Source organism: Bemisia tabaci, chromosome 7 (genome assembly GCF_918797505.1).
Source record: "Bemisia tabaci chromosome 7, PGI_BMITA_v3".
NCBI lineage: Eukaryota > Metazoa > Arthropoda > Insecta > Hemiptera > Aleyrodidae > Bemisia > Bemisia tabaci.
Window position 1 is genome coordinate 44855553 of NC_092799.1, and position 23828 is coordinate 44879380.

A 23828-nucleotide genomic window follows, 5' to 3' on the forward strand; every position below is an offset into this window, starting at 1 on the left:
TTTAAGGATAGAATTAAAACCAAGTGTTCACCCATACCCATTTAAAATGATCAGAAGAAGAGAGTAACATTTCATTTAAAAAGCGAGTTACCGCAACAACTCCTCCTTCTCTCTCAATTTTCTCATTTCAATATTTTCAATATAGTTTTATATACGGACTAAAATATAACACTTGGACCAAGTCACTGTTGCTTATTTTACGCATGGACGCAAACGATTGGATAAAACAGGTGTGCGGACAAAAAATCGATGACGGAATGTCCTATGAAACCATTTTATCGGTTGGTTATTGCAATTATAACGGTGGCGATATATCGAGATTTTATCGCATTTAAAATTACGATATATGGCGATTACATTGCTACACATCGCAATTTTTGGTTCGATAAACACTCGATCAATTTTCGTCGATAAAATCGAGATTAAATCGTCATTTATCGCGCTTTTTATTTCGAAAATATCGCGATAAATTGTTCAGCGATAAAAGCGTGATTTTATCGCAATAAGATCGAGGATAATCGCTCAGATGTCGATAATCCTGGCGATTTTATCGCCGATAAAATCGCGATATACAGCGATTTTTCCGTTGAGAAATGCTGCTTGGGATATTTTGATGCTAGATTTTTAAGTCCACGGAAACTCATCGATGAATTCCATGGAATTAAACGTTTAAAGTAGGTGCTTTATTACGTCACCTCCCGTGGATTATGATCCGAAACTTTTTTGTGCTAACAAGACTTATATTTTAGCCTTAATTGGGGAACTCGTTAAGTGTAGCCGTGTCGCTCCATGAAGATACACCCCGAGTAACTGCTCCTTGGAATTAGTTCAAATCGTTGCGTTCCGTGCCAGAAACCGCGAAGCATTTTCCACCGAAGTGAACCTTTTTTAATTATAGTGAGAAAAGAGGTGAGCTTGCGGATAGACAATGGAGCTAGAAAAAAACGAGTTCAGGAAGACACCCGCAGGAGAAGCAGAGAGTAGCGATTTCGGACTGGTCTAGTACAAAAGCTGCACCGAGGTGTCTGTTTGAACTGGAAAATGCTTTGAATGCTAATTGCTCGACATTTCAAACTCAACGAACTGAAAAAATTGAAAAGAAAAGCGCGGCCAAGGAAAAAAGAAGGAGCGACGATTCCGTTTGAAGTCAGGGCGAACCCCTCGTTGTTAGCTGAGATTCAGCATCGATGATAGAGTCTTGCTCTCTAGAGTATGATGTCTTTACAACAAATCATTGAGTTTGAATATAATAGCGGAAAGATTTAATTCGAAACGTAATTAATTTGTAATGCTTAACTATTCAATGCTTTCAATGCGCCAAGTAAATTATTTTGACCAAGACTTGGGAGTATAATCTGCATTTTACATTAGGGTGATTCGTCAAGGTTTCTGACGTGGTCCAACTGGCATGCGATATATTGCATCGAGTCTGTCAAAAATTTTGACGGATTTTGAATTTTTAGCCCAAAAAAAGGACGTCGCCCCCGCGCATGATCCTATAAGGATCATTCTAAACCAAAAAATTCAGAGAAATGAAAGCAGAACCCTTTTTGGAAAACGACCTCTATAAATTTATCGATGTTTGTATCGAATGCGAGGTTTTTTCCAAAAAATATTCTGCTATTATGCCTCTGAATTTTGCCGATTTTTTTGGTTTAGAGTGATCTCTAGGCTCATGCGTAGGGGCTGGGTCCTATTTTTGGGCTAAAAATTCCAAATCTGTCAAGATTCCTGATATGATCGATGCCGTTAATCGCAAGCTAGTTCGAACACGCCGGAAACCGTGACGAATTTACTTTAATCTTATACTTTCAAGTAAACGTAGTTTTGAATGGACTAAAAACAACATTGACCGAATGAAGCAAAAAAGTAGAAAGAGTTAGACCGAAGATTTTTAAACAGGGTAAGTAAGAGCCCGATACCCAGATTTTGAACTATATGTAGTCAACAATGACGTATAAAAACTGGACAGATTTAACCAAAATTAGTCCAACTACATCAGTAGTTGTTAACTTTTCATAAATGTTCTATTTTTTTTTAGAAGAAAACTAAACCACTCTGAAACCACTCTTGAAATTTTGTGAGTATATTCCTCACAATCTCGAGGAAATTTACGAAAACTTCAGAGGTGTTATACGCATGGTTTAAGTTCTGTTGAAAAAATAACAAATGCTAGGAAATTAAACGAAAGTTAAATGTAGTTTGGCCAATTTAAGAGTCCAGTTTGCAAATTCCCCAAAATTTTGAAAATGTGATTCACGTGTTCGTCCATTTAGTCGTTCCACAATGTTTCCTTTTTCAATAAAAATGTTTCTTAAAAAGATCTGTGAGTAACATTTTCTGACTTCATTTCATTGGCGGAGTTTGGTGTCGACTGATCCTTTAATACAATCCGCGTTGGAGAACAAATGGAAAAAGCCACTCGGTCTAACTTAATTATCCTCATGACTCAAACGGAGCGCTTCCTCTCAAACTTCTGTACATTAATAAAATCTTTGATAAAACTTAAGTTCCTAAAATTTAATCTAGAGAGCTAGTTGACGACAACGCATACCAAGGAAGTCGAATTAGTATTTCATGAATTCAATTCTCCCTAAAACTTGTTGATTAACATGAATAATTGTCAGTTATTCTCGGCCAGTAGAATCTTCTTCGAGCGTACACAAACTGAATACTTATCTAAGCTCTTTCCGCACTGCCGCTTAAAAACAAATTAAGAAATTTTTCAATTTTTCTTCTTTCATGCTGTGGTTGGTTTCGAAAAACTACCGGAGTCGTTGCATGCAGCGGATGTTTTCTATTTAACCATCGATACGTGTGTAAATTTTTTACATAATAATGTGTCATGGGTTTCTTTTTCTATCGGGAAATCAATCGGGGAATAATTTTGGGGATGATCAGTTCATTCATTCAGGTTCAGTTTTCTTTCGTTGTTTTCTGGGAAAACCTGATTTCTATGACGATGAAGAAATAACAGTTCCTGCGGAGGCGGTAAATTTGAAAATGCTGGGTTTCAGAACGTGACTTCTGTGCAGTTTTCCCTGTTTTGCCTATTAAAAGTCTACTCATTTGGGCATATTCCTTGCTCGCGACGGATCCATTTTACATAAAAGAAAAATAAACAAATGACGTGAGATAAATAAGGCAGAGAAACAGTGAGGAATGACGAAACTTTGCTGCACTTTCAAACTGAAATAGATTTAGTGCAGGGTGGCATGAACCGTAAGAAAGAAATAAAAGATTGGAAATTTCAGTGAAATATTTCATGAAATTTCACGAGGCTATGAAATGTTTCATATTTTTCAGGGGCTATAGTATGCAACCCGTACTAAAACACACAAAAATAGAAGAAAGTCATAATTTTCACATCTTGCAAAACATGAAAAGGAACCGATATTTTTCAATATCTTTCATACATTTCTGAAATTTCATGAAATATTTATTGTGAAATTTCAAGATTATATTTTTCATGAAATTTTGCCACCCTGATTTGGTGGAAAATTCTACTATAGAGTGTATTAGTTACCATACTCGTGTCACTGTGTCAGAGTATGGTGAAATCTACCATATATTTTTTTCAGTGTAGCAACTTTAACATCTGATTAGGGCATTGATTCTTTTTTTCTGTCAGAAGTACATCGTAAATGAAAAAAATCTACTTCAATCGTTGCATCAATGGGATCCGTAATCCTCTGATGATTATTTTCAAACTAAGAATCAAGCGTTTCAAGGGAGCTGGGGGCTGCCAGCATCTTGAGCCGTATCATCTTAAGCTTCGGGAATAACCTCCGAGAGTAAGCTGTCTCATAGGATATGAGCAGATCGGAGCATCCCACGCAAGCTCACGTAGGATTTGATAGAACGCTGCACCTTAAAATTGAAAATGCAATGCCACGACAGCGTAAAATTGCAGTCAATGGAGATGTTGCATGTGTGAGGAATTTGCGATTTGACTATGGTTCTTATGTGAAAGTTCGCGAGAAACACGATGGTGCCATTGGTTTTCTCTGAAATCAACTCTCAAGCTCAAAAAAGCTCTCAAGTTGAGGCCAAAATGGAGGGTATATCCCTCGCTATCCTGAGAGTTCACCTCCACATCAAGACAAACTCTCCATGCAAAGATAGGGAGCAAATACAGTAGCAGTGATGCCGTGTTTTCAGTTTTAGAGTCCCTAAATGAAGTGGCAGCCCTGTCAATGTATTTGTTCCCTATCTTTGCATGGAGAGTTTGTCTTGATGTAGAGGGGGACTCTCAGGAAAGCGTGGGATATCCCCTCCATTTTGGCCTCAACTTGAGAGCTTTTTTGAGCTTGGGAGTTAATTTCAGAGAAAACCAATGGCACCGTCGTGTTTTTCGCGAGCTTTTACATAAGAATCAATGGTCAAATCGCAAATTCCTCACTCATGCAACATCTCTATTCTGAATAAATCTATAATGATTCTCCTTTATTTTATGTGTAGTACCAAATAGGATCTGCTAGAGAAAGCTATGAGAGGGGAGTCAGAATTTTCACAACTTGCATCATAATGTTCACGCGTACGCAGCGTTTTTCTTCAACCACTTTAAATTTTTTGATCATTAGCAGGGGCTCAGAAGTTAGCTCCGCAGAGCACCAATGTTAGCAACGGGAGGAAAATACTCTCGCTCACAAAACTTTGACTTTTCAGGCGTGTTAGAGCCAGAAAACTTTTCTGCTTCACAAAATTAAAGATCGAAATCTACCGCGGGTAATTTGAGAGCCTGTATGGAGAAAAAACTCTTTGCAATGTTTGCAGATGGAACCTGGCCGCGCTAGGCAAATTGCAAAAATTAAAATCGCTTAAGATTCTACTGCGTTCATTACAGTCTTTGAAGCTTCCCCATTGATTTTTCCAGGAGTTTGCGCTGCACTCGCATTGCAATCCACGTGCATTTGTTCACCTCGTTTGCGCTCAACGATCTAGCTTGGATCATCTGGTACATGTACGTAGTTGGCGACACCAAAGTCTTGATGGATAATCCGGTGAGTCTAAATTTGGATTAATCCACCAGCAGATGCAATAGGTTTTCATCAGCAAAACTTAGACAAAATAGATGCAATATCCCCCTGTTTCATGATTTGGCAGTGTCGTTTTCTGCATAAACTATTTAATAGCATAGATTCAGTTTGATCGCAATATTGCCTATCAGCCACACACTGGAATAAAAAAACACATTGGATCTAGAGTCCAGACTCTTGAAAATATTGACAAGAAAAAGGACTGATTCAATCAGATTTAAGCTTAAATCAAAAGGAAATCCGCTCAAATTAAGAGGCTTGGTTCTTGATTTAAGCTTAAATCTGATTGAATCAAGAGTATTTTTTCTTGTCGATGTTTTGAAGAGTCTGGACTCTAGATCAAATGTGTTTTTTCCAGTGCAAGACACGAACCTTTCTCTTGTAGGGCATCTGCTTCCTCTTTGTTTTATGAGCGTCCTCGCGGAAATACTCATTTGTTCAGAAAAAATCAAAATTATGGACGCATTGATTGTAAAGATTGGTTTTCGTCAAACACTTTGAGACACAAAAAAACCCTAAGAATGTCAAACTATAAACGGCTTAATAGTGATGGTTCAAAGTTAGTAGTTCGAACAGCGTCGTTTTGAGGAAAAGCCATTCTAAAATTAAATCTACTATATAACCAGGGTATAAAACTACCGAGCTGTGATCAAAAAATTAGAACTTTCGCTCTTACTGATTAGTAACAAAACTGCTTGCAGTGTGTCTTTTGAAGAAGGATAGAGAAATATACCGTTGGAATTTCAAATCCAATTATTCGATCTAATTCAATTAACTAGCCTGAAAGGTCCTATTTTTTATGCAAATTGAAATTTTTTCAAAAACCGACTTTAAAAAACTTACTTTAAGTGATGACTACTTTTAATTTCCGCACCCGTTTCAGTCACCTGAAGATGGGCGGCCCGCCCGAAATGGCCATCGTGTAAAAAATGAAAGTAAGTCATTTATAATCGGTTTTTGAAAAAAAAAAAAATAATTTGCATAACAAAGTGTTCATAGTGTCTATAAATTCTTAAAAAAGAAAAAAAATCAATTTGCATAAAAAAGTGTTCATAGTGTCTATATATTCTTCTAAAAGAAAAAAATATGCATTATGTTACAACATAGTCCTATTTTTTCTAATTTGTTCAATTTCCCATATTTTTACTGGATTTTCCTTGAAATAATTTTTTTCAATTTTGGAATTGTTCACAGACCTGGTGTCGCGCTTTGCACATAGCACTACAATATCTGATGTTAGCAAATTACGCCTGGATGTTCTGTGAGGGCCTTCACCTTCATCTAGCACTAGTTGTGGTGTTCGTCAAAGACGACATGGCAATGAGATGGTTCTATAGCATAGGATGGGGACTGCCTTTTATAATAACCGCAGCCTACGCAACGATTCGAGGATCTACGCTTGAGGATACCTTACAGTAAGTTCAGTATTTTGAGCGTTCACCACGTTAGCAGTGTACGCTCTTTACCGTCGTTTTGCAGCGGGTATGATACTAATGGATCCATTGGCAAAGGTCCGCACTGCTCCATGGGAATCGGTGCCATTTTTCGTGGCGGGAAGCAATACCTAGTTTCTCAATTTTATTTATGTACCATTTCTACCTTTTTTCTCCTATTTCGTCCACTTTATGTAATGCCTGTAGGCTTGTCTTTGAAAAATTAATACGAGGGGCGTTCAATAAGTAAGTATCCCCCCCTCTCTAAAATCCATAAAAATGGACCAATTTTAAAAAACTTGGGCTCAAAATCTTCCTTAGGATATTTTGAGTTCAACAAAACAAACCGCAACAAAATCGGACTATGTGCGGCCGAACGCGAGCCGTTTGAACGCGCCGAGGTGCTCGACGCTCCCGCCGAATCTGCGAGGATTTGAAGTCCGCTACAGGAGAAGAGCTTCTCTGCCAAAGCCTCAGTCGTTCATCACTGACGAAAAATCAAAGCAATTTTTGTAGAATAAGGGGCTTACCTCACTTCTCCACACAACCAGCTCGATCCAAGCAAGTCTGATACTGAGACTAAGATTAAGAGAACAGCTTTTGGATGCCTCGTGCGTGGAAGTCTTTCAGCTGACCGCGGATGAAGGAGTGGACGGCTTGTTTGACCTCTTCCACAGATTCAAAATTAACTCCTCCAAGTTCAGATTTCAGGAACGGGAATAAATAGTGGTCTGGTTTGCCATTTATTATCGTATCTGAAATCTGAACTCGGAGGAGTTAATTTTGAATCTGTGGAAGAGGTCAAACAAGCCGTCCACTCCTTCATCCGCGGTCAGCTGAAAGACTTCCACGCACGAGGCATCCAAAAGCTGTTCTCTTAATCTTAGTCTCAGTATCAGACTTGCTTGGATCGAGCTGGTTGTGTGGAGAAGTGAGGTAAGCCCCTTATTCTACAAAAATTGCTTTGATTTTTCGTCAGTGATGAACGACTGAGGCTTTGGCAGAGAAGCTCTTCTCCTGTAGCGGACTTCAAATCCTCGCAGATTCGGCGGGAGCGTCGAGCACCTCGGCGCGTTCAAACGGCTCGCGTTCGGCCGCACATAGTCCGATTTTGTTGCGGTTTGTTTTGTTGAACTCAAAATATCCTAAGGAAGATTTTGAGCCCAAGTTTTTTAAAATTGGTCCATTTTTATGGATTTTAGAGAGGGGGGGATACTTACTTATTGAACGCCCCTTATCTTAAGTTTTTAAAACTCTGCAACGTACTTTTATTTAATGACTCTTTCAAGGATCGTTCAAATTTTTTGTCGTCGTAGTTCTAGACAAATTTTAGGGTACAAAGTACCCCTTCACTAATGACCTCTATATTTTACTCTAAAATGACAAGAAATTTCTTGTATATATGTATGTTTCCTAGGTTAAGCTCCACGTTTAGTTCAACAGCGTCTTGCAGCGCTCTCTTCAGTCCGCGCAAAACCACTTTTACATATTAACGAGGTGCTGCGGTGAACGCTCTCCAACGTCTTAACGTTGGAACCGTCGATGTGTTTTTTAATTTGAGCCTAACAGGTACCTTGCCAATGGAAATGCAAAAGACATTCATGGATTCGTCCAAGTTCACAGAGATCAATGCTGCAGCATAGACAGACGGGTGGAACGATTCCAAAGTCTTAGGGAACTAAACTGCCGTGCTAAGGAACAACGCCGTACAAAGACTCGAGAGATGCTAAATTTCCTTCGATAAAATGTTTATTTTTTAGGAAAGTTATAAGGTTTTCCTTTATATTTTCAGAATCTTTAGGTAAAATTGCAGACTAAATTATCCGAAACATTGGAAGGGAAATATTCATAAGTTTACCAGGCAATTCGCGTTTTATCTAAGGAAATTTGGCAACGCCTGCAGGCTCATACGGCGTGCCTCCTTCAGTGCTTAACATTGCAGTAATGTTCCCATGACAAAAAAGGCAAATCCAGAAAAGTCTTATTTTAACTCCAAAAATCGATCCCCAAAATTATCAAGTCTTGATGCAACTATTTAAACTTGATGGATGTCCGTATCGCACCGACTGAAGTGCGAAACCACGTATCTCCATTGCGGTGTTTCAAAATTTCCGTTCTTATTTCATCTCTTCCATGAGAAACAGTCCAATTTTACGACTTTAAATTTTGAACCAAAACTTCTGCTATCGAATACGGAGAATCATGGAAAATTTAAGTTTTATGTTGACCAGCTTCTCGAAAGAAAAATAAAATTTCTAAGGAAGTCTGCAACGTAGCAAATGGAGAAACGTCGTGTCTCATTTTGTCCAAAAATATGTATGTATAAAATTGAAGGCAGTATGACTTTCCTCTCTCAACTTATATTCGTCTGTAACGATAAACAATGGGACGCGTTTGCTACGGCGCCTTGATACAACTATACAACCTCGACGGATGTCCGTATTGCGTTCAAAAAATTGAAGGCGTTTTGACTCCCTGCTCATAATACCTTTAGTTGATTCGATCGACAGACACGCGTCTGTCGATCGAATCAACTTTGCGCATCAACTTTGAACATGCTTTGCTTGCGAAGCAAGGATGGGGTATTAGCTGCCGGACATCCTGAAGATTAGCAAAAATTACTAAGATCTGCAGTCGTCTAGTAAACGGAGATACGATAACCCGAAAAAAAGCACGATGCATGACGTTATCCACCGCGAATGTACATAGGCACCGCATATTCCCCTCCACCTTGGATGCACAACTTAGTTAAGAACACATTTGCGCTGGTTTATGAATTCACTCATGGATGAAACCAAGACATACATGAAACCATGGTACATACGCACGTCTTTTGTGAGAGGCCGGACCTGACATTTTTTACTGAAACTGTAAATTTTGTTGTTAACTTATTTACATTAAAAATCTTAACAGGTGCCGTTGGATAAAGAAAACTTTACGAGGAAACCAATAGAACCTGTAAACTGTAAATTTTGTTGTTAACTTATTTACATTAAAAATCTTAACAGGTGCCGTTGGATAAAGAAAACTTTACGAGGAAACCAATAGAACCGTTTTTAAACTTTTAAGTTGTGTATTAATAGAGAATTAAGCTTTTAAAGTCCTGAAATCATGCCCGACCTCCCTTTTGACAGGATCTCTCCACCCACACCCACAGAATCATAAAACAAGGAAAAAAGTGTTAGCGGTAATCCCCTAAAATTGAGGTACTACACGGTAAAAAATTTGCCGGCGGTATATCCACACACGAGATGGCAGCCGGATCCAAGATTTGTGGTTCTGGCTACCGAAATTCGGTAGAATTGCCGAATCTTGTTGGCCGGGACCGCAAATCTCGGCTCCAGCTGCCAAAATTCTCTGGGATACTGCCGCTAATTTTTTTTTTACCGCGTAACCCATTTTGTTAGATGATATGGGCATTTTCAATTCATTGTGGTGTAGCACCGCGACTCAAGTTGCGGTAGCACCGAATATTTGGATTAGTAACCTAATTTATTGGGGTACTACCACAATTTTAAGGTCCCGAACGAAGTTGGCTCTCAACCCCTATCTCTTTTTTGCGCGAATTCCCATCAAAATCACGAGCTATCAGTAACGCAGGAAGTGATTGCACGAGCGAGGATAGCGTCCCTATTAGCGGTGGCTCAATATTGGCACAGGACTGCGGGAGTAAATCAATTAAGCCGGGTTTGTGTTTGGTTTTTAGGTGTTGGATGAACGAGTCGCACGCGACGTGGTTTCTGACGGTGCCGGTGCTGGTCTCGCTCCTGGCGTCGCTCGGGTTCCTGGGCAACGTGCTCTGGGTGCTCCTGACGAAGCTCCACTGGAACTCGGCCAACCCGGCCCCGATCGGCCTTCGCAAGGCCGTCCGCGCCACCCTCATCCTCATCCCCCTCTTCGGCGTCCACCACATCCTCCTCTTCATGCGCCCCAAGGCCACCTCCCCCGCCGAGATCTTCTACGAGCTCTTCTCCGCCGCCATCGTCTCCTTGCAGGTCAGATATCACACAGATCAGCCGGCCGATCATTGAAATTTATAGACAAGGCAATAGACAAAGAAGACGAAAAGGATTTGGATGGATCCTATTGGTAGAGGCAGAGTACCTTTATAGACAGAGTATGGTCATTTCTGTTCCGGTTTTTCATTGGTCGCGAGCGAATAGGCTGACACGATGCTCTTAGGGCCGTAAATAAACAAACAAGATGGCTGTTATCAGCAAGGAAGTTTGAGGTTATGCACATCTTACATCCTCCTGTGATATAGGCGAAAGGCGATTTAACAGTGTTTTCATGTGTTTTTTATGTGTTATTCGTAGATATGCTAATTTAAATTGTTACTACTGTGTAATTGAAATTTTTGTCAATTTTTAGCTTCCTATCGATGTTACGGTGAGCCGCCATCTTGTTTGTTTATTTACGGCCCTAAGAGCATCATGAAGCCTAAAAACTCGTTGACCAATCAAAAAGCGGAACAGTTTTCCTGTAGTAAAAAGATACGAATGGCCATACTCTGTCTATAAAGGTACTCTAGGTAGAGGCGGGCGGTTGCGATGGACAAAGGAAGTAGGTAACAGTGGAAAACAAAGGGTATGTAAAAGCAGCCCGAAACGGAAACGACAATCGAAAACTCACAGGAAAAAGCGGAAACAAGGCTAAAATACAAAATATAAAGGCAGCAGTCTCATTTACCAATTTCACGATGTAACGCCGTGTGCTGGTTTTTATTTTAATTTCTTCTTTATTTTTAATTCTTTTTGCAGTTGATAATGGTGCCGTAAGGTACCGAAACGTCCTGCCTTTATATTTTGTATTTTAGCCTTGTTTCCGCTTTTTCCTGTGTTTTCGATTGTTGGAAGTAGGTAATAGACTAAGTAACGGCAACCCACGAGAGACCCGACAGTTAGTCTATCATTTTCCCCCTTAGTCTATGAGAACTACCCATTTCAACCAATAGGATTGCTTTGTACCCCCTATGTCTTCTTTATCTATAGCTTTGTATATCAATTTCAATAATCGGTCCGCAGCGGGCCGATTTTTGAAATTTATAGACAAGGCGATAATTTCGTATAATTCTGTGCAACACCTCTGTTGTAAAATAGTTGCTTCAGGCGCCGCCGCACGGTGGGCGGTCGGCCAGCTCGAAACGCGCATTGACGCCTACAAACCTAAGTGGATACTTCAAGCATTCTGCAATGCGTGAAGTATCCCCTTAGGTTTGTAGGCGCCAGTATCTCGCGCTGGCAGCACGCTGCCGCTCCGCTCTGTTAGGCTTTAATATTTATACTCGCATAGTCAGCGTTTTTTAACTCATGATTTGGATTTTTCACTCTGCATTGATTATTCTCATTTAAATTGATGGGAAAAAAATATGTATCTATTTATCAAAGGAGAATAATAATATATTGTGTGTTCTTTTAAATATTGGTGGTTTCGTGTCAAATTTAATGATTTCCAAAGCACTTTAATTTCTTCTTTTACATTTGAGATTTGAGATTAATGTCGCTTGGAAAAGGTTTTACAAATATTTGTCACGTTTTAAAAATACAAATATTTTCAAAATGAAGTAATAATTTCGTAAAGCAAAAATTAAAATAATAAAAAAAAATACCTCTACATATATAATGTATATTGTACATCGAATATTTTAAGGATAGAAATAAAACCAAATATTCAACAAGGACAATTTAAAAAGACTATTCAAAAGGAGAAAGTAATAAAATTTCATTTAGGAAATGAGCAACCATAACAACACCTCCTTCTCTCTCAATGTCTCATTTCCATACTGTCAATATAATTTTACATACCGACCAAAATATTACGCTTGGACTAAGTCACTGGTGCTTACTTTACGTGTGGGCGTAAACTACTGGACAAAAAAGGTGCGCGGACAAAAAATCGTTGACAAAATGTCCTGAGACCGAATCTATCAACAACTGTTCTCCCTTATTACTCCTTTAGACAATGACCAGGATAAGAAAACTGCATAGAGTACCTACAACAATTATTATCCGCGCTCGGCTTGAAAAAAAGATTTTAATTAATTTTCGAGCCAATCGTATTTTCACGATTGATTCAGTTTGCTGCTTTATGTAAGATTCATAGATTAAAAAATACGTCAACTGAAACAAAAAAACCAGCCAAGAAGAAGGGTTGGCGGAATGGGAGAGAGATGTCATTCATTCAGCGTCCAGTTTCAGGTATACCTAAATCGAAAAAAATCCTCAGATGAAATATTTGACATTCATTCAATTAACGAATGGAAAAATAAGGGAGGGAGAATTATTCATTGAAAACGGACAAATAAACAGACAAACAAACAAACGACAAACTATTGTTGATTATTCGTGAATCCCTCGGGAGAAAAAAACTTGAATATTAATTGGAGGAAACAGAGGGATGCAAAGAAGTTCACAGATTACCCTAGTGAGAGGAGAGGAGCGGAAGTCAAGGATGAAGCTATTGATTTTCTGTAATTACTCCGCCGGGAGGGAAATTTGAAACGATTCCCCTGGAAACGCTTGATTCCGTATAACAATGATGGTTGATGAGTAGCTCTAATTCAATTATTACACCATGGCTGATTCACTCACATCCGCTCAGTGGGTCTTTACAAATCCATTTCACAATCAAAGAGGACACTAATGCAGAAATGAGGTCCAGTGTGCTCTACATTTGCACGTGCACTAAAATCTGCTTTCAATTGAGGAGCTATCCGGAAAAAGGGCACGTGGCAAAAAATTGCGTTTGAGAGAAATGCATCTGAAGTTTTGATCATTACTCTATGGCCGCTGACGGTGACTTTTGTTCGAAATCAGGAGTCCATGCTGCGATGAAAGGTACCATCAATGGCCAGAAATTAATGATGGAAACTTTAAATGCATTTTTCTCAAACGCTATTTGCTACGTGCCCTTTTTCCGGAAAGCTCCTCAATTCATTATTTTATCCCCCTTTATATTTCTTCTAAACTATGATTTATTCCACATAAGACTTAGTGAATCAAAATCAAAGTGGGAAATTCCACAGGCGATTCGATAGTCCAGGAATTTTTTTTTCCCCGTAGGAAGAATCTTAGTATTTGTATGCAAAAATAGCACATGTGATCGTGACTGGCGGGAAAAGGACTAGGAGAAGTATTTAAAAGATATGAAATAAGTACACCATAGCGGAGAGGTGTTTACATTGCACCATTTGGCGCAGAGAACCAGCAAAAGTTTCGAAAATTGACTTTTTCAGGACACTTCATAGTTTGAGAGCCATAGATTACAAAAAAAAAAAAAGTTCAGTCAATTTTTTGAGACAGTGGCACTGAGAAAAATTTGTCTGGGCACCAATTGCGAAAACTTTTGTGAAACATCTTTCGCCAAGTTTAACAATATCTAAGTCAATTACGTATAAGCGAACACTCGACGTCATTCAGTAACTCATGCCAGATGGGACCGGCGCTTTTGTCAACTTTAGATGCAGTTTCTTTCAAATACTTTTTACCTCCCTTGTAGTGCAGATTACGACTTGAAATTTTAATTGTCTCTGTGTGCTTGAGAGCACACAGAGGGGTGTGATGCATTATGGGGTGAATAGCTTTAGAAGTAGAAAATTGATAATGTTGAATTGAGTCACGTTTCCTCGCCATACTCTGACAACAAGTGAGCTTTCATCGTAAATCCCATTTTGCCTGACTCCATGTTGGAAGTTGTAAAATATTGATTTCTAAAATATTGGAAAGGAACTACCACAGTGAGTGGGATTGCCATCCGCCCGTTTCAATGTGATAGGCACATAATCCAATTTATGCACTCTATTTCCGAGTCTGGAGTAACTGAGTTAAGCCTAGCAGCATAAACGTTAATTGATAAGGTTTTCTCATCGAATGCATCAAGCACCACGCTGCGCTGCCGCCTCATCACGGTTTCCCTAGAGTCCCTATATACTGAGAGTAAAGACAATACGAATCCATTTCTGATTGGTTCCCGTATTTTAGGCCTCCACAATGTTACAAACGGGAATAAAGAATTCATTTTCACCGATTGCAAAGATTATAAACTGGAATGGACAAGGGAATTGAGGGAACGACAAGGGACAAACGGAATGAGAGAGGGAACGGAGACAGGGATTCGAGAGTGAGTTGATCAAAGATTACGAAAAACGTTCCATTTGTTCTTTATTCCCGTTTGTGACATCCATGAGTCGCGTTGTCTTAACTGTCTCTATAAAGGGACTCTTGGCTTCCCGTTCAAACTGAGTTTGTGTGAACAACCCTACCTTAAATATGTCGTATTTACTCTGAAGATATCTTATAGAGGTCCGTAAGTTTCAAATCAAATTCTAAACGAGATATTAACAATAAGTATTTTAAATACAGATTAAATGGAAGTTTGATTATATATCGACGGTGAAACTACCAAACCACGTATCTCGTTTGCGGTGTTTAAAAATCTACGCTCACATTTTATTTTTTTGAAGTAGACCAAATCAATATCATTCCTTGAAATTTTCACAGAATTTTTTCCGCACGAAGAGGAAAAATCACAGAAATTTTCAAGACTGGACGTTAAGTAGTTTTTCATTTAAAAAATAAAATATGACAGGAAGTCTGCGACGTCGCAAACCGAGATACGTGGTTTGGTAGTTTCACCGTCGATTTGTACAAATGACGTCATTTGTAGTTTTGCCATTCGACCAATGTTAATTTTTAATAGAAAACACTTATGTCTTGTTCAGGAGTTGATTTCCAGCCTTCCCGTTGTGTAATTCGATTCCTTGCGGAGTTTTGAAGAGAAATCACGTAGCGTGGTGCTTTATTCAAACCTTGTCTAGAGGTCCATTGTTACATCCCTGCGTTTGTAAAGCACGTATTTAACTTGATTTCGCATAAAGTTACTCCTTTCTGCGAAGGATAACGCTCATTATTTGTTTTCTTGGTTTAATATTGGAATCTGAAGATCGACAGTGACATTTTTTGTATTGGAAGGTTGGCTGCACCTTTGAGCCCTAAGAGCTCCGCATTTCCATATGGCCGTACTCTCCCTGTATTGATACTCTAAACAAAACTAAGGCTTTCTTCTCCTGTATCATACAGATCGTAGTCGATACATCAAACAGGTGATATTGTATCGATATCGATCGATGTATCGATCGACATGTAGACATAGCCTCCAAAGTCAGTTTGGAAATCTGAGGGAACAGGTCTTCACTGGAAAAAAAATACATTGGATCTAGAGTCCAGACTCTTAAAAACATCGACAAGAAAAAATACTCTTAATTAATTCAATCAGATTTAATTAGCTTATATCAAGAACCAAGCCTTTTAATTTGAGCGGATTTCCTTTTGATTTAAGCTTAAATCGGCTTGAATCGAGAGTCCTTTTTCTTGTCAATGTTTTCAAGAGTCTGGACTCTAGATTCAATGTGTTTTTTTCCAGTGTTTTGTGATAGATTTTTTATTCTTTTGAGTACCAAATGCCAATGAAAAGTAAGATTGTTAGAAATTTTCACATTTTCATCTTTTCCATCTTAAATCCTAAAAAAATTTGTTTGAGGTCAAATTCCTTTTTTTGTGTGATTTTTTATTGTTTTGAACCCTACGATACATCCAACCACTATTCCATCGAGCCTGAACCGGATGCTGGAGGAAAAATACGCTTTAAATCGGATCCCAGGGGCCCAGCTATATGGCGAATGAACCTAACGAGGGGCCTACGACGTTGCAGATGAGGAGACGTCGCCGACACGTAGCACGTCACGTACGTCCGTGTCACGAGGAGCCCAGTCTCCGTCCGAGTTATGACGGAAAAGCAAAAACGCGGCTATGCTCGCGGTTCCTAAGCAAGTACAACGTATCTCCAAATGGAAAACCTATGTTGTTAGGCGGTTCTCGCTAAACACGGCCGTAACTCATGACTGGTATTTTTATCACGTCGCCGATATCCATTATTGACGGGAAATCCGAGCCCCCGGGGCATTATTGGCCGATGCTCTGAGTGTCACGCCGTGCACCGATTGTTGATGTTACCCCGAACACTGCCGCGCTCATGAAAAACGACTTATGAGCCTTCGAACGTTGCCGAATTTCCATCGATAAGACAAGAATCCTCCGGGGAAGTTGCAGATATTTTTCATCCTGTTTATCAGAGATTTTCTCCTGCAATGGAGAATTTGCACGCAAAATTTTTATTGCTTCATCTGAAAGTGCCTAAAGAGTTGATTTCACAGTATTTTTTATAATTTTTTTCTGATGTGGGAGGTAATATAAAAATAAATTTAAAAGTGGAAAAATGCACCGCCTAGTGACGTCATCTGGCGGCATTTCCCATTTAAATACACGTATTTTAGCAGATTAGATCATTGCGTGATAATTGTTCAATTCATGAACCAACTGTATCCTCAGGTTCAGTTCACTTAATAGTTCCCACTTAAAGACGAAAGTCATAAAATTTCAGACACCTGCAACATCTCCATTTTATCCAGGGTATCTGTAAATCTCTAGAAAAAGTACTCATGACTTCTTAAAAAATGATCAAGAGGAACACGACAAAAAATCCCGATGCAACGATAAATTACGGGAAAAAAACTATAAAAACGTGGGCAGCAAAGCTAAAAACATTGTTAAAAACACAGCTTGGACGTTTTGGGACAGATTTCCGCTTGTTATATAATTTTTTTATAATTATTTAGCTTTGTTCCAAGTTGAAAGTGCGCGAGTCAATTGGTCCAAACGTCCGGGGTGTGTTTTTAACCATTTTTTAGCCATGGTATACCCATTTGTCATAATTTTTTCTTGTAATTTAAATCCTTAAACAAATGGACGCGGAATGGACATTAAATGGACAAACTACCATGCTAAGCAAGAACGCTGTAAATCCATCAAGATTTTCCCTCGTTTTTTGGAACACTCTATAAAATAGAAGCATTTTTACCCATGCATCTCAAATTTTCAGGACAAGTTCATAGTATTTGCAATAGAATTCTTTGAAAACATTTTCCTAAGGTACAAAATTTTTTCTGCTCTGATATGTTGTTTCCAAAAAATGTAAAATGACGTTTACGACGTTTTTGCGTTGCACGGCAGCAAAATGGACATAGGGAAAATTTGGCAACGTTCGCATGTTCTTAGGACGTTTTTTCTTAGCATGGAGGAACAGGGAACAGGCTAAGGTTCCGTCTGAGAACACTACGTGAGCCGCCAACCTGGGCGCGGGGTGCTCCCAGCGGGTGGCGGAAGATCCCTCCCTCACGTTCAACTAATGGCCCAGTCACTTAATTTTGGACTCCAGCGGCGGCGTGTGATGTTCTGCGGCTATCACAATCCCAAACTATTTGTGACGGGCCCCGTCAAATCCCACGCCACAGTTTCGCACGATCCTATCACATGTTCCTCGATATTGCATTTACAATATGTTCCCATCTACGAGAGAAGGCCGTTCAAGTATTCCGCGAGCCACTTTTGGAAGGGGGGAGTAGGGGGTCTAAAATTGGCTTACGTGGACTAGCAAAAGGGGGGGGTCGAGATTCAGGCTTTTAAATCCTTTCTCTTTGAATAAAATATTATATTTGAGCAATGTGACGATATCTCTCATGGAGAATTTGCAGGTGTCTGAAATTTGATGAATTTCGTATCTGAGTGGATACTACTGAGTGAGCTGAGCACTAGGATACCCTTGGTTCGTAAATTGAACAATTTCTAGAGGAAATATGACAAGATAGCCTAATCTGCGAAAATGCATGGGTTTTAATGGGAAATGCCGCCAGATGACGTCATTAGGCGGTGCATTTTCTCACTTTTACATGTATCTTTCTACTGATTCCAATATCAGAGAAAAATTATAATTTTTTTTGCGAAATCAGCTTTTTAACCACTTTCAGATGAAGCAATAAAAAATTTGCGTGCAAATTCTCCATTATTAAATCGCTCGATCATGTTAAATCGTCTCTGTCCACAAGACGAACGAGTGAGCCAGTTCAGTGAATAAAGCGCGCAAATACCTTAGAAAAGGATAACGTAAGAAGAGAAATGTACATGTTTTTTGTCAACGTCGTGCGTAAGATTTTATGCAAAGAACCTTAGGCCGACTTTCTTCAAATACATCGCCATTGATTCGTTTGTTATGAGCGCGGCCTGTGGATGCTCCAATTAGATGACTCTGAAGCAATAAGTAACGTACGGCGGTTTTCCTGCAAGCTTTGAGTTATGCATTACCGACTTGACCATAGGTTTCGTTTCGATTTTTGACTGGTTTTTCTTTCACTCTCTGGCGAAAACACATACTGAGATATGTGTATTCAAAATTTTCCTTGAAATGAATCTGCTGCATTTGTCGTTCTTAGGTTAGTGAATGTGGAAGCCGCAGGCCACATTTCAGGAGGGTAAAGCAGATCATTATATACTTTTTACAAACGTTTACTAGACTGACTTTATTGTTTTACAGTTTTGCTAGTGAAATACATACACGTATTTTGGTTGTATTTCCTATATTTCCCCTTTTTCGAGATACGAAGGGTCATTTTTATTTGTAGAGCTCTGTGCAAATTACATTGCTCATTCAAAATTTTGCACCGAAACATCAAAAATATAATCCCAAAAGGATAAATCATGACGACTAGTTACAGTAAGCCAAGGAAACTATAAACCACGCCCAGGGACCTGAATTTTTTGCCATCTCGAGGACCGTCAACGATGTAATACATTTAAAAAAAACCATGTATTTTTCAAAAAATTGATAATGTCGCGATGAAAATCAGTGATATTTTACTGTATCAGCACAACAAGCAACGTTGGAATTAAGTTAAAGCATAATAGAAAGTAGCAAAGCGCCCACAGTTTACAGTGGCGTGGCGTGTTTTGCAATATGTCGATTGTTCTGTCATTTAAACCTACGGTAAAAAATCGATTACTATGGTGTTCGCTGCGAACACCCTGACCATCGATCCTTTTCCATAAGTTTAAATGGCATAACAATCGATATATCGCAAAACACGTCACGCCACTGCTCAGTCAGTGCCGCCGAAGATGAACGCTGAACGAATTACAATATGCAACATTATACATGAATGCAACTATTCGAGCTCCACGGATGTCCGTGTTGCATACGCTCGAAAGTGAAGGCGTTTTGCCTCTCCCGGCGTCTACTGCTTCAGTCGCGGCGCGGCGGCTGAAGGCTGCAGGCTATATTGCGAAGGTAGAGCACTTTAAACTCTTCGTCCACACTCCCAGGGTATTTTTTAGGCACAAATAGTTGCGGTTTCAGGACATTTTGTCAACGATTTTTTGTCCGCGCACCTTTTTTGTCCAGTAGTTTACGCCCACACGTAAAGTAAGCACCAGTGACTTGGTCCAAGCGTTATATTTTGGTCGGTATGTAAAATTATATTGACAGTATGGAAATGAGAAATTGAGAGAGAAGGAGGTGTTGTTATGGTTGCTCATTTTCTAAATGAAATGTTATTACTTTCTCCTTTTGAATCATCTTTTTAAATTGTCATTGGTGAATATTTGGTTTTTTTATTTCTATCCTTAAAATATTGAATGCACAATATACCTTATATATGTATAGGTACTTTTTTTTATTTTTTTAATTTTTTCTTTACGAAATTATTACTTCATTTTGAAAACATTTATATTTTTAAAACGTGACAAATATTTGTAAAACCTTTTCCAAGCGACATTAATCTCAATGAGCCGCAGTTGTGCCGACAGGAACTGCAAAAATGAATAAAAGAGGAAAAAAAACCAAGAAGGACGCAATCTTTAGTTTTAACACATTTGTACATCGATCTTTTAGAGTCAAATACGTCAAATTTTGAGCGTTTGGTTGCGCGTACACCTCGCTGCAGCACGATGAAAGCACAAAATGTAAAAGAAAAAATTAAAGTGCTTTGAAAATATTAAATTTGACACGGAACCACCAATATTTAAAGAATACACATTATATTATTATTCTCCTTTGATAAATTGATACATATTTTTTCCTATCACTTTACATGAGAATAATCAATGCAGAGTGTGCAAACATCTCAAAATCATGAGTTAAAAAACGCTGACTATGCGAGTATAAATATTAAAGCCTTACAGAGCGGAGCGCGGCGTGCTGCCAGCGCGATGCGCGAGAGGCTCACTGGCGCCTACAAACCTAAGTGGATACTTCGCGCATTGCACAGTGCTTGAAGTATCCACTTAGGTTTGTAGGCGCCAATGCGCGTTCCGCGCCGGCCGTCCGCCCGCCTTGCGGCAACTTGAACCAGCTATTGCCTTGAAGCAACTATTTCGCAACAGAGGTGTTGCACAGTATTACACGAAATTGAACGTATTAAGAATGATGGGCATCCTTTAAAAGTACAAATCTTTCCTCTCAAAATAAACCAAGATACTTATCGTACACTGGAAAAATCTAAGAGCCTTTAGCTGAGGCAAATACATATGGAGGTTTATCCGGTTCAGGTATAACAAGGTGGGAATTTCTTGAAAGATAATTAAGTCCTGTTACTTCAAATAAAGAGGTGTAGAGAGTTTTAGTGAATTTTGTCTCATGGAATTGACGCTCCCCCATTTTTACCAAAACTCTCAACTATATATTATTCTCCGTTGGACCAAACAGACAAAACAAAAAAACAAGCAAACCCTCATTCTTCCAAGACATTATACATTTTCATCCAAAAACGTCGTGAGCAATTGTCGTTTGTATTTACATATGGGCCAATTAACTTTGGGTCTCAACTGGCACGTGGACCAAAACTCCCGTGCCGAAAAAACGCGTGGACGTAAATTACTGGAAAAACAGGTGCGCGGACAAAAAATCGTTGACGAAATGTCCTATAACCATAGTTGCACACAGGGGCAATATGTGAGTCGCTTATCAACAGTGTTCGAAACTCACTGGCGCCAACGCGTCAAATGCGCCTAAAAAATGAAGGCTCTGCGCCGACGTGGCCCCTAAAAAGTGCCCCCCTCAAATTAAAAAAAAAAATCCTAATTTTTCTGTTTGGTAATTTTTTGAAAGTTACAAGTTACAGCTACTAGTTCTGTAACTAAAACATATTGCGTCTAACTGTTCATAAAATGAGCCGCGATATATAGGCGAAAAGTCAATTTGGCCCCTAAAAAATCTTCAATGGCCCCTTAAAATTGAGCTTGATCGGCCACCTGGCTCCTGAAATTCTAAGATGAGTTTCAAACACTGCGCTTATAAACTCCTTGGTCATCAGTTATCATTAAGCAAATCTGAGCGTTGACTGAGCGTTGAAAGTAAATTTTGCACTACAGGGATGTTATCAGAGTGGGGTCTCTTGAATAGATCGTCCCTGAATGAGAACTACGCAGAGTGTGCGTTAAGAAATGAATTATAGACTTTTTTTGATGGGCTTGTGGTGATTTTAATGTTATTTAGCCCCAAAATCTCAAAGTGCAACAGACACATTGTCCACTCAACATTCATCGACGCGCTGTAACTAAGAACCTTATTTTGAATATTTGTGAAGGTTCCATCCAGTTTTTGGTTGCGAGTGTATTTTGCTTCGAGATTGCTGTGAAAGGGTCGTTCTTCGAACGGCCTCATTTCAGGCCAGCGTCGTTCTTTGATTTCGAATCTTAATTAGAATTCTCACACACACGGAACAATTAGAACACGGAAGCGCGGGGGAACAAATAGGCATATCTCCAACTTTGATCAAGGTTGGCAAAATTAACTCCTTAGCTAAGCCAGAGACATTTGTATTACCCTAGGCGTGATTCGTGCATTTCAAAGGCCTCTCCACAAAACCACACGCCTCTAAACTACGTGTGGAGGTATATAAATAAATTCATTCGCATGTTCTACAGCCATGAAATTCCCAACCATAGTGCTACCCGCCTGTCTAGTGTCTCGGTCAAATATTCCAGAATTCTATGGATGATAGTACCTATACACCGAAAAGAAAGTGGAGTTTATTTAACATTCTGGGTGTAAAGAAAGTGTGCAAGAACTTACATATCGACGGTGTAAGTCGGCAATCACATAACTCGTTTGCGGTGTCTGAAAATCTCCGTCTCTAAGTTATTTTTTTAAAAGGGGAACAAATTGACATCATTCCTTGAAGTTTTTGTAGAATTTTCTTCACACAGAGAAGAAAAATCACGGCAGTTTTAAAGAATTGCCGTTAAGTACTATTCCGTTTAAAAAATTAAGTATGATAGGAAGTCTGCGACGTCGCAAACCGAGTTATGTGTTTGCCGACTTACACCGTCGATATATGGACGTATTTCTACCAAACAGAACTATGTGCATTATGACGTGAGCCCTGTTATGCACATATCCTTATGGATCTCAGGGCTCATGTCTTAATGCACATAGGTCTATTTGATAGAAATACGTCCATATAAAATGCTGAATTACCCGCCACAACAGTTATTCTAGCAATGTTAAGGTGTAAAACTAACTGATGTGGCAGGTAATCAAGCATTTTGTAAGTTCTCGCACAATTTTTCACGACCAGAATGTTAAATCAACTTCATACTTTTGTTCGGTGATAAACGTGTGCGTGAATTATCAAGTTCATAAGCGTTTCCCTTCGCATGGTGCTGCGTTAAATGCAAAGACATAAAGACGGAGCACTAAAAGCAAAAAATGAAGCTTCTAGAGCTTCTTTTCAATCACCTCTACTATTGGCTAGAGGATTGGCGGCGAAATCGGGACAAGTTTGAATTCAAATGTAGGGCGGGAACTAATAAATAAAATTGCGGAAACAAAGTATTTTAGGTTGATTTTTGCCCAAATTCAGGTACACACTCATATTTTTTTAACTTTAGGTTAGTTTCAGTCCGTCGTCGACCGATTAATTTCATTTGGGAGTAACGTTGATCTAGAACTGTAACGGCCTGTTTGAACCTGCAGAACCACCATGAGCAGAAGAAAAACTAACTTTATCTGAGATTACTGCCTGTTACCGAGCAAAAGTAGGTGTATTATATTAGGACGCAGACCGAACTTTCTTAGTATATTCGTTTTAGGAATTTAAAATACGTTTCAAAGAAGAAATGTGCAAAAATCAAGAGGACAAGTTCAAATCAAATTTCCGTTTGCCGCCATGGATTCCCGCGCTCATTTACACACTCACACAAGCGCGCAGCGCCGAACCTAGCTTCACTTTTTCCCCGTGCTTTTAGATACGAGCGCTCCGTCTTTATGTCTTTGGTTAAATGCCATACCTTATATCTTCTGAAAACATTTCGACTAAATCATAATATTAACCACGTGAGGCCTTCCTTCGGAAAATGCTATACGAGAAACAACTACGAATATAGCCTCAACAGAGAGTAACGGAGCTCATGTCATGGGAAAATCGTGCAACTTCAAAACTTTGGAATAACCGTGCAGCGCTCTCTCTCGA

The 23828-nt window shown here is 39.2% G+C and overlaps 1 protein-coding gene across 7 annotated transcripts in view; it reads left to right on the forward strand.

The window, feature by feature from the left end:
• hec (calcitonin receptor hector) overlaps positions 1 to 23828 on the forward strand; it is a 188678-nt gene that overhangs the window by 161135 nt on the left and 3715 nt on the right. For all 7 annotated transcript variants that reach the window (XM_072302221.1, XM_072302223.1, XM_072302220.1 and 4 more), the window contains 3 exons: positions 4877 to 5003; positions 6234 to 6454; positions 10179 to 10467. In XM_072302221.1, coding sequence (XP_072158322.1) covers positions 4877 to 5003; positions 6234 to 6454; positions 10179 to 10467 — 637 coding nt within the window. The remainder of the gene's footprint in view (positions 1 to 4876; positions 5004 to 6233; positions 6455 to 10178; positions 10468 to 23828) is intronic.